This window comes from Bufo bufo, chromosome 1, assembly GCF_905171765.1.
Source record: "Bufo bufo chromosome 1, aBufBuf1.1, whole genome shotgun sequence".
NCBI lineage: Eukaryota > Metazoa > Chordata > Amphibia > Anura > Bufonidae > Bufo > Bufo bufo.
In genome coordinates, this window is record NC_053389.1 from 691,736,285 (window position 1) to 691,756,011 (window position 19,727).

General features: G+C 41.1%; 1 protein-coding gene across 4 annotated transcripts in view; it reads left to right on the forward strand.

The window, feature by feature from the left end:
- The window catches only part of NTRK3 (neurotrophic receptor tyrosine kinase 3), an 897,882-nt gene that overhangs the window by 210,015 nt on the left and 668,140 nt on the right, over positions 1-19,727 (forward strand). For all 4 annotated transcript variants that reach the window (XM_040414178.1, XM_040414180.1, XM_040414181.1 and 1 more), the window contains one exon: positions 11,093-11,164. In XM_040414178.1, coding sequence (XP_040270112.1) covers positions 11,093-11,164 — 72 coding nt within the window. The remainder of the gene's footprint in view (positions 1-11,092; positions 11,165-19,727) is intronic.

Consider the following 19,727-nt stretch of genomic DNA (forward strand, 5'->3'; position numbering starts at 1 on the left):
GGATCCATTTTGGACCATTTGTGAGAGCCCTGAACGGATCTCACCAACGGAAAGCCAAAACGCGAGTGTGAAAGTAGACTTAACAAATCCCTGCACCTGTTGAAAAACTCATACTCACCTGTTCCTCGCCATTCTCTTCTAGCTTCCTTGCTCCCTTCAGAGTTCTTCTGGTTCCTTTCCTATAAACTTTCGGATGGGTTCACATATTCTGCAATGGACCATGACTGGCCTCAGCAGTGCTGTGTCCACAAGCAGCACATCATTGCTGGGTAAAGCACCACTGAGGGATACATCACTGCTGAAGGGAGCCAGAAAGATGGAATGGAGCAGCAGGGAAGAAGTGAGTCTGAGGTTTTCAACAGGTATAACATGGTGTAGGGGTTTGCTAAAAAAAAAGTCCCCAAAGCCAAACATCCCCTTAAAGCAACATACAGATGTAGCAAGAGCCAACATCAGTAGGTTAACGCATGCTCCTGACAGTATAACATGATACCAACTCTAAGCTTTAGGTTTGCACATTGCTAAACAAAGCCAGCGCAATAATCATGTGTGATAGTGCACCAGGAATTACTTTAACGCCTACTAGACCTGTAAAGTCACTGCATAGCTATATTGCTATTATTATTACTAGAGGCGAGCAAAGTTATGGAAAATTCGATTTGGCTGCTTCGCCGAATTTCACAAATAATTTTGCTTTGTGACAAATTACTTTGCCACGAAACGCTTTTCTTTGTATGTAGCCAACGCAATGATGGGGAACGGTGATCGCGCTGCTCATCCCTCCCCCCTATCATTGAACCCCTCAGATGCCGCGTTCAATGCTGATCGTGGTATCTGAGGCTACCATTTAGGCGTTTCAGGGGTTAATCAGGTAAAATAAAAAGAATACTCTCCTATAGTGATGTCGCGAACATAAAATTTTCAGTTCGCGAACAGCGAACGCGAACTTCCGCAAATGTTCGCGAACTGGCGAACCGGGCGAACCGCCATAGACTTCAATAGACAGGCGAATTTTAAAACCCACAGGGACTCTTTCTGGCCACAATAGTGATGAGAAAGTTGTTTCAAGGGGTCTAACACCTGGACTGTGGCATGCCGGAGGGGGATCTATGGCAAAACTCCCATGGAAAATTACGTAGTGGACGCAGAGTCGGGTTTTAATCCATAAAGGGCATAAATCAACTAACATTCCTAAATTGTTTGGAATAACGTGCTTTAAAACATCCAGTGTGTGTATACGATCAGGTATGATGTTGTATCGATCAGGTAGTGTAAGGGTTACGCCCGCATCACAGACATTGACAGACCAAACTCCCCTTTTAATGCACCGCAAACAGTTCATTTGCACAACCGCAAACTCCCCATTTGCACAAGGTTGGATACCAAGCTAGCCACGTCCCGGTGATGTCATTGAAGGTTTCTTCCTCCACCCAGCCACGTACAACACCAAGGGTCCCCGAAAGGTCAATTGAATTGATTTTTCGAACGGGGAGATGGTTAAAAAAAACGCTGGCTCCCTCCCCTTTGTTTTTATCCACGGTGACTGCGTCTGCGCCGTGCAATTTACTGTCACACCCGATATGAGTGGTATTTTCTGTAGTACTATTCTCATCAGTTTAATCCCTCTAACGTCCCCGACTCCCCAATCTGGGGGCCATTTATTAAACAGATTTTTCGGACGGGGAGATGGTTAAAAAAACGCTGGCTCCCTCCACTCTGTTTTAATCCACGGTGACTGCGTCTGCGCCGTGCAATTTACTGTCACACCCGATATGAGTGGTATTTTCTGTAGTACTATTCTCATCAGTTTAATCCCTCTAACGTCCCCAATCTGGGTGCCATTTATTGAATAGATTTTTCGAACGGGGAGATGGTTAAAAAAAACCTGGCTCCCTCCACTCTGTTTTAAACCACGGTGACTGCGTCTGCGCCGTGCAATTTACTGTCACACCCGATATGAGTGGTATTTTCTGTAGTACTATTCTCATCAGTTTAATCCCTCTAACGTCCCCAATCTGGGTGCCATTTATTGAATAGATTTTTCGAACGGGGAGATGGTTAAAAAAACGCTGGCTCCCTCCACTCTGTTTTAAACCACGGTGACTGCATCTGCGCCGTGCAATTTACTGTCACACCCGATATGAGTGGTATTTTCTGTAGTACTATTCTCATCAGTTTAATCCCTCTAACATCCCCAATCTGGGGGCCATTTATTAAATAGATTTTTTGAACGGGGAGATGGTTAAAAAAACGCTGGCTCCCTCCACCGATATGAGTGGTATTTTCTGTAGTATTATTCTCATCAGTTTAATCCCTGTTACGTCCCATATCAGGAATTGCCTTTTATGAAAAACAGTCAGTGGAAGCGGGCCTGACACACACTGGCAGCAGGCAAGCAACTGAAATTACACTAAAGTGTAAAAATTAAATGCCTTATTTATCGGCAAGCTACTGTGCCACCCGGTATGAGTGGTTGGCACTGGCAGTGGGCACACTACAGTCAGTAGAAGCGGGCCTGACACACACTGGCAGCAGGCAAGCAACTGAAATTACACTAAAGTGTAAAAATTAAATGCCTTATTTATCGGCAAGCTACTGTGCCACCCGGTATGAGTGGTTGGCACTGGCAGTGGGCACACTACAGTCAGTGGAAGAGGGCCTGACACACTGACTGGCAGCAGGCAAGCAACTGAATTTAGACTACTGTCTAAAAATTAAATGCCTTATTTATCGGCAAGCTACTGTGCCACCCGGTATCAGTGGTTGGCACTGGCAGTGGGCACACTACAGTCAGTGGAAGCGGGCCTGACACACACTGGCAGCAGGCAAGCAACTGAAATTACACTAAAGTGTAAAAATTAAATGCCTTATTTATCGGCAAGCTACTGTGCCACCCGGTATCAGTGGTTGGCACTGGCAGTGGGCACACTACAGTCAGTAGAAGCGGGCCTGACACACACTGGCAGCAGGCAAGCAACTGAAATTACACTAAAGTGTAAAAATTAAATGCCTTATTTATCGGCAAGCTACTGTGCCACCCGGTATGAGTGGTTGGCACTGGCAGTGGGCACACTACAGTCAGTGGAAGAGGGCCTGACACACTGACTGGCAGCAGGCAAGCAACTGAATTTAGACTACTGTCTAAAAATTAAATGCCTTATTTATCGGCAAGCTACTGTGCCACCCGGTATCAGTGGTTGGCACTGGCAGTGGGCACACTACAGTCAGTGGAAGCGGGCCTGACACACACTGGCAGCAGGCAAGCAACTGAAATTACACTAAAGTGTAAAAATTAAATGCCTTATTTATCGGCAAGCTACTGTGCCACCCGGTATCAGTGGTTGGCACTGGCAGTGGGCACACTACAGTCAGTGGAAGAGGGCCTGACACACACTGGCAGCAGGCAAGCAACTGAATTTAGACTACTGTCTAAAAATTAAATGCCTTATTTATCGGCAAGCTACTGTGCCACCCGGTATCAGTGGTTGGCACTGGCAGTGGGCACACTACAGTCAGTTGAAGTCGGCCTGACACACACTAGCAGCAGGCAAGCAGCTGAAATTACACTAAAGTGTAAAAATTAAATGCCTTTTTTATGCAAAGTCCTGTGCCAGCCGGTATGAGTGGTGGGCACTGGCAGTGGGCACACTACAGTCAGTGGAAGTCAGCCTGACACACACTGGCAGGCAACTAACCTTAGATTAAAGTGTAAAAATTAAGTGCCTATTTTTTAAGCAAAGTCCTGTGCCACTCGGTATGACAGGGGTGGGCACTGGCAGTGGGCACACTACAGTCAGTTGAAGTCGGCCTGACACACACTAGCAGCAGGCAAGCAGCTGAAATTACATTAAAGTGTAAAAATTAAATGCCTTTTTTAAGCAAAGTCCTGTGCCAGCCGGTATGAGTGGTGGGCACTGGCAGTGGGCACACTACAGTCAGTGGAAGTCAGCCTGACACACACTGGCAGGCAACTAACCTTAGATTAAAGTGTAAAAATTAAGTGCCTATTTTTTAAGCAAAGTCCTGTGCCACTCGGTATGACAGGGGTGGGCACTGGCAGTGGGCACACTACAGTCAGTTGAAGTCGGCCTGACACACACTAGCAGCAGGCAAGCAGCTGAAATTACATTAAAGTGTAAAAATTAAATGCCTTTTTTAAGCAAAGTCCTGTGCCAGCCGGTATGAGTGGTGGGCACTGGCAGTGGGCACACTACAGTCAGTGGAAGTCAGCCTGACACACACTGGCAGGCAACTAACCTTAGATTAAAGTGTAAAAATTAAGTGCCTATTTTTTAAGCAAAGTCCTGTGCCACTCGGGATGACAGGGGTGGGCACTGGCAGTGGGCACACTACAGTCAGTTGAAGTCGGCCTGACACACACTGGCAGGCAACTAACCTTAGATTAAAGTGTAAAAATGAAGTGCCTTTTTTTTAAGCAAAGTCCTGTGCCACACGGGATGACAGGGGTGGGCACTGGCAGTGGGCACACTACAGTCAGTTGAAGTCGGCCTGACACACACTAGCAGCAGGCAAGCAGCTGAAATTACACTAAAGTGTAAAAATTAAATGCCTTTTTTATGCAAAGTCCTGTGCCAGCCGGTATGAGTGGTGGGCACTGGCAGTGGGCACACTACAGTCAGTGGAAGTCAGCCTGACACACACTGGCAGGCAACTAACCTTAGATTAAAGTGTAAAAATTAAGTGCCTTTTTTTAAGCAAAGTCCTGTGCCACACGGAATGACAGGGGTGAGCACTGGCAGTGGGCACACTACAGTCTGTGGGCCTGCAGCTCCTCACACACAGGCAGGCCAGGCAACTGCAATATGTATATAAAGGAAAAAAAAAAAGCAGACTAATGTTGCAGCCCTAAAAAGGGCTTTTTGGGGTGCTGTCAGGACGCTGTCCTTACAGCAGAGATCAGATGAGTCTTTCAGGACTGGAGTGGACACTGAATTCACTAGCCTAGCTATCGATTTCCCAATTAAATCAGCAGCAGTTACAGTCTCCCTCCTCTCACTAAGACTGCAGCTTCAGAATGAATCTAAAATGGATGCTGTGCAGGAGGTGGGAGGGTCTGGGAGGGAGGGTATGCTGCTGATTGGCTGGAATGTGTCTGCTGACTGTGAGGTACAGGGTCAAAGTTTGCTCAATGATGATGTATAGGGGGCGGACCGAACATCGCATGTGTTCGCCCGGCAGAGGCGAACGCGAACAAGCTATGTTCGCCGGGAACTGTTCGCCGTCGGATAGTTCGGGCCATCTCTACTCTCCTATTCTATTTGATCATGTAAAGGCCGTCGCGGCCTCATGGTAACAAAATTGATTTGTTATCATGAGGCGCAAGGAAATTTAGATTGTAGTCAATTAGTTTGACTTTGATTCGCTCAACGCTAATTATTATTATTATAGGTTTTTATTTCAAACCCCTTTTTCACATTAAGCGGAATTCTGACAGATTCTATTGAGTTTGATTACTTTTTCATTAGGGGCGGACAAACAAAAATTGACTATGCTATTAAAAATGATTGGAACCCCCAATGATAAACTAGCCTTCATTATTTTATTGCTGTTTCCTACGAGAGCAATTAATTGTTAGAATGTAGTTAAAATGATCCATACTTTCAGCAGGCATGCCATTGAATATCCCCATGTAATTTTTTTGGGAAAAAGATGTGTTTCCTTTAATTAGGATATTTGAACACATTATGTATTTAACGCGCAAATGAATTTACCGCAGCTTCTAATTATCCGAGTCTATGCTTCCTGTCACAGCATGATTAATAAAGGTTCCAACGCATTTATATAATTTTTCTGTTCGTTTGTTCCTCAAATCCATTGCTGGTGGACTCCATAGGAGGTTTCTTTAATTGGCAGAAGAGTGTATGTTTCAAGCATAGCCTCGCCACCATTCTTTATACTGTGAGGACGCGTGAATATAGCAAATCCTGAGATCCTTTACCTGAAACAAATCTACAGGCAGATAAAATGTGTTTATGTTGTAATTATAGAGTCTGCTATAGTCATATATTATTCATAGTCGGTGTTTGAACTTGTGAGAAGCAAAATCAATAGAAATGGAATTGACCACTGAGAAGGTTATGCGCAAAAGGTAGTAGATGGGTCTTCTTAGGAGGGGATGACTTTCATAAATAATGAATGCTTTGTCTGCACTAACATATAATCAAATGTTAATGCTATTTAAACCAAATGAAAGAGCTTTGCTTCCGAAATTGATTGCTTTGATGCCCTATTGATGTGACTAATGGGATCCATTTTGAGGCACACAAATTTATGTTCAAGCATTTGTCATCGCCGACAACTGTTATATATGAGGTTGCTTACTTCTATAGCTTCAGATGACTAAAAAAGTTCACAAATAATATATAATCTAAGGAGACTAAATTTGACCAAGAACAACAACAACAACAAAAAAGTTATTTTAAATTGGTCAATGGCCGGACAGCTTTAAAAAAGTCAACATGTGGTCACTATGTAAATGTTCATTTAAAATTATATGGTTGTAATTTTGAGCGATAAAATTATTGAACATTCATACTCTATGTCAACCAGGTTTTTTGGAAATCAAAGTGGATTTATGAGTTGTAATAATGATAGCCTTAGAGCAGGAGGACTCAAAGTCGGCCGGATATATGGGCAGCAAATAGAAAAAATTTCCAGTTGATGGGTTATGTTCATTTCATATACAATACGATCTGAAATTATTGTTAATAGAACATAGCACCACATGCCTCTTACATCCAGTGACGTCTCCTCTGATGTAGATGTGGCTTTCTGTGTTTGGCTAGACACTACCTGCACTGGTACAGTGTATAAATCTATAGTGGTGTGAAAGTAGGACTAGGTCTCCCCACTGCCTGATGTTTAGGCAGATTATCGCTAACGAGCGTTTGTATGACTGCTCGTTAGCGATAATCTGCTGTTGTAAAGGTGCTGCCGATTACCTAATGAATGAGAGAAATGATTGTTCATCCTGTAATAAGATCATTGGTGTGGTCACCTAATTCATTGTCTGCCAGCAGCAGATCGTGCCGTCTCTGATTCTGTATGGGGAAAAGCAAAGGCATTAGCGATCACTCCTTCCCATACTGTGGAGGGGATTGTTGTATGTAAATATGTCTCCTCCACTGATGAGCAGGCACTTGGCAGGAAGGCGTTGTGTCACTTCAGCGAATAGCATTTATCATATAGACAAAGTTAATATAAGGCACTTACTAATGTATAGTGATTGTCCATATTGCCTCCTTTGCTGGCTTGAATAATTTTTTCATCACATTATACATTGCTCGTATCCAGGAGTTAAAACCACCCTGCAATCCAGCAGTGGTGGCCGTGCTTGCACACTATAGAAAAAAGTGTCAGCCTCTCTGGTGATCGGGACTTTGGGAGTGCGCATAGGCCACCGCTTTTTCCTATAGTGTGCAAGCACGACCACCACTGCTGGATTGCAGGATGGTCATAACCCCGGGATACGAGTAGTGTATAATGTGATGGAAAAATTCATCCATCCAGTGAAGGAGGCAATATGGACAATCACAATACATTAGTATTAACTTGTATTAACGTTCTCTACATGATAAATGCCATTTGCTAAAGTGAGACAACCTCTGGCAGACTATATGGCCATTGGATATCAAAGGTTAAACCCCACTTTAAATACTGTATATTTTACTTGGGTAAATAAAGCCTTTAGAACTATGGGAATATCAGCTTGGTTAATTAGGAACAAGAAATATATCTTTATATGCTTAAAGGAGTTGTGCAGGGGTTTTATATGTATGACCTATATATCTGATCTCAGGGGTCCGACACTCCCGCCGATCATTATCCTGCCCGTCGTCTCGGCAGTGTAATGATATTTACTTGTTTTCGTCACTGGATTGGAGCGAGTACTTGCAATTAAACAATGCCATCTCTGCCAGGAAAACCACATGTGGCGTAATGAAGAAGAAGCAGTGCTGGCATGGAGCGCTGCCTCCTCTTCAAACAGCTGATTGGCAGGGTTGCCGGGTGTCAGACCCCCACAAATCAGATATTGGTAGGTCATCAATATAAAACCCCTGCACAGCCCTTTTAAATTCTGGAAAAAAAAAAAAAATCTGAAGAGACTAGTAAAGGTATCCATCCGGCATGTCTCCATAGAGGCTTGTGATTTATTGCAGATGAAAGACATTATGCAGTCATACTTTGTCAACGTTCCAAGGAAAATTAGTTACCATAACTCTGCCATAAGCAGCCTGGCGATTGGGGGAAAACATGTTCTTTCTCACCTCAAACACAGAGAAAAAGAATGTACAGTTACGAAAAGTTGAAGATCATTAACAAAAAGATCAAAGGACCCAATCACCACTGATTGCTACTTTAGGCAAAAAAAAGAGCATTTGCAAAAGCCAATGTTGTGTAATTTGACATAACTGAGCAGAAATCATGTTTACAATGGCTCATGGCAGAAAATGTGAAGCAGCTTATGACGCACACACCGGAGAGGCTCTAGCAGAACAGGCCAAAGATGCTGTCGGCAAAAATCAACATGTTTTTTTTTTTTTTTTTTTTTAAACAAAGCTACAAAGTAGGAATATATAGGAATTATTCTATAATTAAAGCTCTCCTTAGGCTGCTTACATTTCTGCCATTTAAGAACAGGGTGATAGTAATAATGTATAGTGTTTTAATTATTTCCTGTAAAGCTAGTTTCACACATGAACAGGAATCTGCCGGAACAACCTGCCAAAATTCTCTGGATCCGGTATAGCCATATTGTGCCATGTGCCTGCCAGATCCCACCGAATAGGAACTAACGGGAATCCGTCCGTTACCCAGGATAAATGCCTAACATTTATGCTGGGGAGCAGCCTCAATCCCCGGTGCTTCCCCTTATATAGTCAATAGGGTCCGGAGGTAGTATCCAGCTATGCCATATTTAGGGAGCACCTACCGGATCCCTGTCCTGCATGTGTGAATAGGGTTAGCCTGTACATAGTAAACCAATGAGTGGCATGTTTACTATGTAATGGTTGTGGTATGATGTAGTTCTCATATACATGCATGTATGTAGTGAGCATGTGTCTACGTGTGTGTACATCCCCATCTATATAGTGAGCATTCATTTTTATGTAGTGAAGTGTATATGCAGGTGTAGAATTTGCCAAGCTACTTACTTAAAGGGGTTGTCTGGGCTATTTCTATTGAGGAACTATCCTCAGGATTGGTCATCGATATCAGATCGGCGGGGTTCCCACCTGGCACCCCTGCGGTTCAACTGTATGAGGAGATGCCGCGCACAGTGAGCACTTGCCATCTCCCTTCTCCCTTCCTGTCCGCTGCTTCTGTCCCACCGATGTCAATGACCTATCCTGACGATAAGTCATCAATAGTAAAAGACCGGACAACCCCTTTAAAGGGAATCTTTCACCACGAACTTGGACTATTATCTTCAGTAATACATGATTAGCACTAGATATAAGGAGTTCCGATGAGTATTTTTTTTTCCTACTTTACCCCCCACCCCCCGTTCCCTCGCTGTCAGTGCTCAAAGCAGTGCTAACATAATGGAGAGGGCTCTTGTGGGCATGCACTGCAGTCCTGACAATGTATTTCAGCACCACTATAAACACTGACAGCTAGAGAAAAGGGGGCAGTAGGAAAAAATAAAATAGTGCTCTGGACTCCTTCTCTACATGGCGACAGATTCCCTTTAATATTTCTTGCTCAATCACTCAGTATTTCAACGGATGTGTTACGCAAATAATGTTACTTGCTTAGATTGCAAAATGCTGCATATATGTAACTGCTCATGTAGGACATATATATATATATATGTATATATATGTTGGTAAGGCTGATTAGTCAGCCTGCATTTGTGGGAGGGGCGGAGGCTCTTCATATACGAGCCACAGCCTCACTCACGGGTATGGGTTCTCCGATGCCCCACCCTCCCTCCCTTATCTTCTCATTTCCACAGGGTATGCCCACTTATAGGCCTACCCATGATCATGGATTAGGGCACACAACAAGTCATTTAGTTAGGTTGTTCCTGTTGTTTCTCTCCCTAGGGTTCTTCGGATATCTCTTGGCCGTAGCCATGACCACAAATATATATATATATATATATATATATATATATATCCAAAAGATGGCAGGGCAGCACTCCTCACTTCAAGTGATGCAAATGATTCAGGTGCCAGTGTTTTCCCCTGGGTCCTGGGGTCCAGACACAATCCAAATAAATGTAACGCAGCACTCCTTAGATAAAAAGTGAAAAAATATAAAATGTATTCAACACATGTTGATACAGGCAACATTTCAGCTCTCTCACAGAGCCATTATCAAGCCTGGTAATGGCTCTGTGAGAGAGCTGAAACGTTGCCTGTATCAACATGTGTTGAATAAATTTTATATTTTTCACTTTTTATCTAAGGAGTGCTGCGTTACATTTATTTGGATTGTGTATATATATATATATATATATATATATATATATATATGCAGTGAGTATGCACTTAATATGCATATCTGTACATGTATGTTTTGAGTGTATGTATATGAAACATAAATGTGTGCTTGTATGTAGGAAGAGTTTAAATTCATTTTGTAGTTCTGTTTGTGTTCTGGGGTACTGTATGGCAGTATTACTTAGACTTTCTATTGCTTTATTATGTGGCTACTAGGTGGCAATATTTTAAATAGCAGAGGTTCCCCTGGTCAATAATAATCATAGAGAGCAGTCTCAAAGGTAGGGTCCTGTAGTTTCCAGCTATGTCCTTACTGTAGCAGGCGCAGAGAATTAGAGGGCAGTTGAGAGTGGTCTTAGCTCAGCTCATCAACTAACCTTAGACCATTTGTGTTATGTTGTTTTTAATCATTTTTTTGGGTTATTATTAACATTATTTTTATATGTTCTAGTCTGGTAAATTTATTTAGACTATTTTAATGAGACCCTGAAAATGTTTATCACGTCTTTGTGGTTCGATGTTCAGTTTTTCAATAGTTTTTAGTCTCTAACTGCATTTACAGGTTCTTATTTCAGTATGTTAAATATCTGATAACGTAATAATGTAATGCATATGTCTTGCAGAACAATCACGAACTGTGGACTGAGAAGCATACAGCCACGGGCGTTTTCCAAGAATCCACATTTGCATTACATGTAAGTTGATATTGTTTATTATATTATATAGTTATTTATATTATTGTTATATTGTTTTACTCCTTAGCTGGTGAAATTATTTAGATAGATTTTTATCTGTATTTCAGTTTCCTTCCTAATGTCAGACATCATATAGTTACACTTCTTTTCGCACTGCATATAGGGGCTCGGAAAGTCCTGTTTTCTCACACAGCGGAGTGTGTTACCTATTTAAGAAAAAAACATAAAAGCTTCTTTCCACATATATTTCATTTCTTGTGAGAAACGTTGTCCTTTGGTCGTTAAGGGAATTGGAATCTTCTCTGCTGCTTCTCTTGTATTCCAGTTGATCTACACTGCTAAATTTCTTAACTGTATTTTTAATTTCCGCTCATGAAGTTTTCCAGTTTTGTCACCTGAATAAATGATCAAAGCTCCAATGATTATCTCATCATCTCAAGGCGCCAAACAGACCATTTACCTATCCCAGTACGCATAAAAATTTCATTACGTTTTCTAGCTCTTTTTTCCCCACAAATGATTGCTCAAAGTTAAATAAAAGAAAAAAAATGGTATTCTTCCGCTACCTGCTGAGATACTGAAGGATTTATGTCACTTCTGAGCGTAGTTTCCATTCTGGCTACACTGAACTTACAATGTAGTTTTGTGATATTGTATGAAGCATTGTTATGTCTGCTAAAGTTATAAAATATAATAAATAGACAGATAGATATGGACAGTGGCGCCTCTAGGATCAATATATAGGGGGGGCACAGAAGATAAACAGTCAAAAATGGGGGGGGGGCACTAATCATTTTCACCAGCTAATCATACTACTGAAAAATACTAAATAAGTATACTGTATATAAATAAGATAACAAAATACTCTGTACATGCTGTAACACATAAAGAAAGGATGTTACACGTCTAGATCCATCTGCTCACTTACATCTATATTCGCTTCATGGAAAACTATGGAAACAATATAGTATAGGTTTCTACACAAATTGCAGATGCTGAGGCAAACAGCACGGTGAATGTATGTTGCCCAATAACAACCATATGCCTGTCCAGCCAAACCGAGGGACGGACTGAAATGTCCCAGTCCCCATGGCTAGTTAATCACATTACATATAATCTAGTAGACTGTCTGAAGTACTGGTAGGGTCTTCTCTAAAGATGGTTCTGCGCCCTTGTGAGTCCCTGGTAATAGTCTTTGACGTTTGACCGCACGGGGCAGTAAATGATTTGTTGTCATTGGGGTACTCAGATCTGTTACATACACTGGTGCTGTGGCTGACTGGCACCTGTAGCAGGCTATGCCATCCTGCAGTGTGCCACCAGGACTCCTGTTACCCATACCCTGCGAGAAACAGGAGACAGCCTACCCCCTAGTCCTCTGCTGCTCCCTATTTGCAGTGCTCCCGCCTGTTACTATCGCACATACTGCACACTTACTTATGTCACATGTTACCCCTGTATAATGCACCCTGATACCCCTTAGTTATATTATATAACTAACGGATATCAGGGTACATTACACAGGGGTAATATAACTGAGGGGTATCAGGGTACATTATACAAGGGTAATAAAACTGAAGAGGGCTATCATGGAACATTATACAGGGGTAATGTAAGCTATATTACCACCGTATAATGCCTGATAGGCCTCCTGAGTTATATTACCCCTGTATAATAATGTACCCTGATACCCCTTAGTTATATGACCCCACCGGGATCATATAACTAAGGGGCATACGGGTACATAATTATACAAGGGTAATAAAACTCAGGAGGCCTATCAGGCATTATACGGTGGTAATATAAGTTATATTACCCCCTGTATAATGTACCCTGATACCCCTTGGTTATTTAACTGAGGGGTATCAGGGGACATTATGGGTAATATTATAACTAAGGGGGATCAGGGGACATTATGGGTAATATTATAACTAAGGGGTATCAGGGTACATTATACAAGGGCAATATAACTGAGGAGGACTCAGTGCTATCAGGGGACATTATACAGGGGTCCTTAGTTATATTACCCCTGTATAATGTACCCTGATACCCCTAAGTTATAGGGGTATCAGGGTTGAGGAGGGGCTGGGCGCAAGCAGGCAGGCCATGAGGCGAGGTAGTGGGGGTACATACTTTTTAAAAAACTTTTTATTCTTACTTAGTTTTCTTAGCTTGCCTAGGGGCCGGCCAGGGCAGGGCCAGGCAGAGTTCTTGGGAAGTTGCCACACACAGTCCTCCTCTCCTGTCCGAAGCTGGGGCCTGGGCTGGGAACAGACAGGCTCACTGACACTAGCAGACGCAGTAGCACAGCTGCAGAACAGAAGCAAGTGTTCGCACGGGTGGGCAGGCACGCAGCTTTACGTGGTGACATCAACTCTGCGGCTGCCGAACTCCCAGCCTGCACCCACCCTGCACGCTCTGCCTCCGCTGGGTCCGAACGCCGCCCCCACCCCCATCTGTCATGTCTGTGTATGTTGTCTGTGTTGTGAATCACTCAGTAGTGCGGGCAGCCGCAGCAGCGAATCAGCAGGGTGGGCAACCGGGGGGCAAGGAAAGACCTGGGGGGGGCAATTGCCCCCCTTGCCCCCCTGTAGCGACGCCACTGGATATGGAGATAGATAGATAGATAGATAGATAGATATACAATTGATATTGATATAGCCAGATAGATAGACAGATATAGATAGATATGAGATAGATAGGTAGATAGATATAATAATTAGATAGACAGATTGATATCATAGATAGATATCATAGATAGATAGATGGATAGATAGATAGATAGATAGATAGATAGATAGATAGATAGATAGATGCAAAAATAGACAGCTCTACAACAAAAAAAAGAATAACATATTTCAGCTCAGTATTAGAACTTTACTCAAGCATAGCTAAGTAGGTAGATGTAGTGATATACAATTGATTGATTGATAGACGGATATGAGATAGAGAGATATATGGATGGATAGATAGATAGATAGATAGATAGATATGAGATAGATAGATAGATAGATAGATATGAGATAGATATAGATGTACCTCACTAAAATTGTGTTATCTTGGTTATCTCGTGACAAAAGCCTTCGAAATCCATAAAAAAAAAAAAATCTTGTCATTCTTTGCTCAACGCATTAAGCTCGGCTGCATCTGTAGATAGATAGATAGATAGATAGATAGATAGATAGATAGATAAGATAGATAGATAAATTTGAAATAGATAGATAGATAGATAGATAGATAGATACAGTTGCAAGAAAAAGTATGTGAACCCTTTGGAATGATATGGATTTCTGCACAAATTGGTCATAAAATGTGATCTGATCTTCATCTAAGTTACAACAATAGACAATCACAGTCTGCTTAAACTAATAACACACAAAGAATTAAATGTTACCATGTTTTTATTGAACACACCATGTAAACATTCACAGTGCAGGTGGAAAAAGTATGTGAACCCTTGGATTTAATAACTGGTTGAACCTCCTTTGGCAGCAATAACTTCAACCAAACGTTTACTGTATTTGCAGATCAGACGTGCACAACGGTCAGGAGTAATCCTTGACCATTCCTCTTTACAGAACTGTTTCAGTTCAGCAATATTCTTGGGATGTCTGGTGTGAATCGCTTTCTTGAGGTCATGCCACAGCATCTCAATCGGGTTGAGGTCAGGACTCTGACTGGGCCACTCCAGAAGGCGTATTTTCTTCTGTTTAAGCTATTCTGTTGTTGATTTACTTCTATGCTTTGGGTCGTTGTCCTGTTGCAAAACCCTTCTTCTGTTGAGCTTCAGCTGGTGGACAGATGGCTTTAAGTTCTCCTGCAAAATTTCTTGATCAACTTGGGAATTCATTTTCCCTTCTATGATAGCAATTTGTCCAGGCACTGACGCAGCAAAGCAGCCCCAAACCATGATGCCCCCACCACCATACTTCACAGTTGGGATGAGGTTTTGATGTTGGTGTGCTGTGCCTCTTTTTCTCCACACATAGTGTTGTGTGTTTATTCCAAACAACTCAACTTTGATTTAATCTGTCCACAGAATATTTTGCCAGTACTGCTGTGGAACATCCAGGTGCTCTTGTGCAAACTGTAAACGTGCAGCAATGTTTTTTTTTGGACCTCAGTGGCTTCCTCTGTGGTATCCTCCTATGAAATCCATTCTTGTTTAGTGTTTTACACATTTTAGATTCGCTAACAGGGATGTTAGCATATGCTAGAGACTTTTGTAAGTCTTTAGCTGACACTCTAGGATTCTTCTTCACCTCATTGAGCAGTCTGCGCTGTGCAGTCATCTTTACAGGACGGCCACTCCCAGGGAGAGTAGCAGCAATGCTGAACTTTCTCCATTGATAGACAATTTGTCTTACCGTTGAGTGATGAACAGCAAGGCTTTTGGAGATACTTTTATAACCCTTTCCAGCTTTATGCAAGTCAGCAATTCTTAATCGTAGGTCTTCTGAGAGCTCTTTTGTGCGAGGCATCATTCACATCAGGCAATGCTTCTTGTGAAAAGCAAACCCAGAACTGGTGTGTGTTTTTTATAGGGCAGGGCAGCTGTAACCAACACTGCCAATCTCATCTCATTGATTGGGCACCAGTTGGCTGACACCATACACCAATTAGCTCTTGGAGATATCATTAGTCTAGGGGTTCACATACTTTTTCCACCTGCACTGTGAATGTTTACATGGTGTGTTCAATAAAAACATGGTAACATTTAATTCTTTGTGTGTTATTAGTTTAAGCAGACTGTGATTCTCTATTGTAGTGACTTAGATGAAGATCAGATCACATTTTATGACCAATTTGTGCAGAAATCCATATCATTCCAAAGGGTTAACATACTTTTTCATGCAACTGTAGATACATTTACCTCTATTTTATTAACTACAGTCTTTTTAGAGTGCACTTTTCCTCTATTAGGCCTCATTTACACATAGCAGTAATGGAGCTGTCCTAGAAACTCCAGTCCTTGGTGGCGTATAGTTTCAATGGCCCTTTTTCAACCCCATTCACTGCTATTTAACATCTGGTTATTGTGGTAGAAAGCTGTTATGGCCAGAAGCAAGGTGTTGAATGAGCTTGTATCTCCATTTGCCTCAAATCTCAAGTGTGACACTAATACGTAGAAGATCCTGATTTATTTGGCATGTACGCAGCTTTCTTAAATGGGGACCTTCATTTTCTTTAACTAATTTCTTTTACTCTAAGTGCTCCAAATTGTGCTTTGTGCAGCCACACATTGATTTTTTTTTTAAAAAAGTCTAAAGACTGAACATTTAGAATTACAACTTAACCATTGTAAACATGTCCTCGTGAGCAGGAACAGCCATTTAATTGAATTTGATATCGAATTTCAGAGGTTCATAAACTTTACTAGGAAAATAAAACTTAGATTTAATTTCTGGTTTTAAATTGCTATTAAATTGTTATTTAGGGCAGATGATGCCGGGTTTGAGGCAATGCAGCATTTTGCAAGTCTTTATAAAGCTGATTACAAGTCTGAATGTGATTCCTGAGCATAATACCGGGGGTGAAGCTTGACTGCAGTGACAGTAATGCACAGATGTCTCCTCTTTATTTTGATCAAATTGGTGCTGACATCTTTGAAAAACGTGAAGACTTGTCTTCTTGAAGTGAAGCTACAAAACTGGACTCAGTGACTGCTTAGAAAGAGGAAGTCTCCTTATGAGACAGATGGAATACTATCTAAATTATTGAAGTGACGAAAACATGTTCTTGATGCACTGGTTGACCACAGCTTTCAGACTATGGCTATATCTAGAAATGTGATCCATGCAATCACGTTCTGAAACAATGAACCTGTTGTCCCCTGCATTGCTTGCTTCTAATTCTGTGGCAGCACTATTTTAGTCAAAGCTATGTGTAGTATGTGTACATTAGTACAACACCAGTACCATGGTGGTTTATTGTAGGAATAAAATAAAAAAAAGCATGATGTATGAACCATAACGGCAGCTCATGAGTCCCCTGGAGAAAGGTCATCCATTTTTAGGTTGAACTTATACCCATTTTAATGGGTCGTGTAGAGATAAATTTATTTCTTAAAATTGGATTCTGGTTCAATTTGGCCAAATCTGCCATCTGATTTGATTTTGGTCCAAGAAAATTCAACCTAAATCAAAAGTTTCCCAATTACCTGGAAAAGTATTTCTCTCTCTCTTTCTCTCTCTCTCTTCCCTTCTTCCCACCATCTTCTTTTTCTCTCCTTCTCTCCCTCTCTTCTTACGATTTTTCCAAATGGAACCACACAATTCACATTTCTTAGAATCAGAACTTTTTGGAAAATGTGGATTGAATGTTCAAGTGTTGGAGTTGATTTGCACATCTCAAGTGATGTGAACTTGTACAAGCATGTGGTCTCTAGAGATGCTGCTGATTAGGAGTGTGGTGGTGTCAAGCAGCACATGAAGGGCTCTTATCTACTGTTATAACCCCCCCCAGCCTCCCCCGTCCTCCATTGATACGTATGTCACAAAATAAACAACAGTTTCCATCACAGTTAAGGAGGAAACTGTGGTAGCCCACCTACTTCAATGAAAAAGAACTCTTTTCACCCATTCAGCTCCTGACCACAACTTTGTTCTCTCTTTTTCATTAAAGACACAATCTGTGATAATTTTTTTTATGGTACCCCCCATTTGTAAACCACATGGCAGATAGGATTCTGTAATCATGTACCTTACAGGCACTTTATTTTGAAATAACAAGCTCTCATAACCTCAGTCTGACTGCTCAAATCCCACTGCATCTGCCGTGTCAGCAAAAGTAAGTCTCTATATTAGAGATGAACAAATTTCTTAAAATTTTACTCTGGTCTGATTCGGGTGAGTCACCCTTCCAATTCAATTCAGGTCTGAAAACATTCTACCCAAATCAAAAGTACTCTAATTGCCTGGAAATATTTATCTCTCTCACTCACTCCTTTATTCTCCCTAATCAAATCACAAAAATGTTAACTATATTACTTTGAATCCTTAGATTGGGGAAAAAATAAGCTTAACACAATTTAGGTACATAAAAAGTTTACCAGACTAAAAAAGTAACAGTCAGCAATGAACACATGAGCGTGCTCCCCATCAACCAGTTCCCAACATGGCCCCTGGATGACTCTATATGATGAAGAGAGGTGGTGGTAGAAAGACAAATCTTACCCTAATGATATCTTCAATGGATATGCCATCGTTGCTTCATGGTGAGAAGTTTTATAGTCTCCTGGCCTCTCCTAAAGGTCTTCAGTTTGCAGTACACATGTACAGTTACTTCAGAGCTCCGCAATCTGGCCAGATACTAGGCACCGCTAACCAACTACATTACAAGTAATTAAAGGGATAAAAACCACTAAAATACCTTGCTATACATAACAAATCTAAATTTATGAATTTATCAATTTGATGTTCTCTACTCTCTATGTAACTCTATGAAACACTCAATGTGAGTCACATTGACTTGCATTGAGAGATTTCCTTTTGACACAGCAGACATTGTAAGACTTAAGTAGTAAGACTTCAGGTCACGTGATGTAACGGTGGATCCAAACTAGAGGTTGTTATTCTGAAATAATGTGGCTATAATACCTTATCCCCTGTTTAGTTTACAGAACGAGGCTGTAAAAAAAAATATTAATAATAATCTGGAATGTTTTTTTAACTTTGAAAGTCTGTCTCAAACATCAAAATGTACCAAAAAGCTACATGCAATGGTTAGCATGTGGAAGGGAAAGCAAAGCAAAGCTGAATGTGGCTGATTATTGCGCTTGGCTGTCACTCAAACTACATGAGCTGATCAGACTTTCTGATTGTTTCTGATCATTCAGTGTGAATTGGAAAATCACTAATTGCTCTCCAGTCAATTTTATTATTTTGCAACCATAGAGCAGTATTATTGCAGTATACAGCGCTAATTGTCACCATTTGTCTCAATAAGAAGAGGTCCTTTATGTGTATTGTTGTATTTAAATGAAAGCGGTGGAATTCCCTGTTTATTAATGATCTCATCGCTCTCTGCACAAAGCATCATTGGCTTCATCAACACTTTGCATTCCTTATTAATGGACTGGAATGTAGTCTTTGGTGCTTTCTTCTTCTCAAGTTATTACCATAAGAACAGCAAAAGGTTGTGCTTATATCTGGAAATTCCAGAATATTATTGTCTATGATGAGCATTTTACTGAAAAGGCATTTAATTAGCGGTACTGAAATATAAAAATAATTCTTTCAATGCATAAAAAAGATTATGGGGATGATTTATAAAAACTGGTGTAAAGAAAAAATGGTTTACTTGCCAATAGCAACTAATCAGATTCCATTTCCTTTACACCAATTTTGATAAATCTTCTCCTACATATATTTCCCAATTGAACACATTTTTGCTCAGCCTTCCGACAATAGCGTCCCTTAATTTCTGCTATAAAATTATCACAAATATGTCCCCTACAATTTTCTACTAATTCAAAGCAGATACCAAAATATTTTTTTTTATCTGTTTTTACTTTCTGATGGTAGTTTTTTTAAATTCTTATATTTATATTCTATATATCATT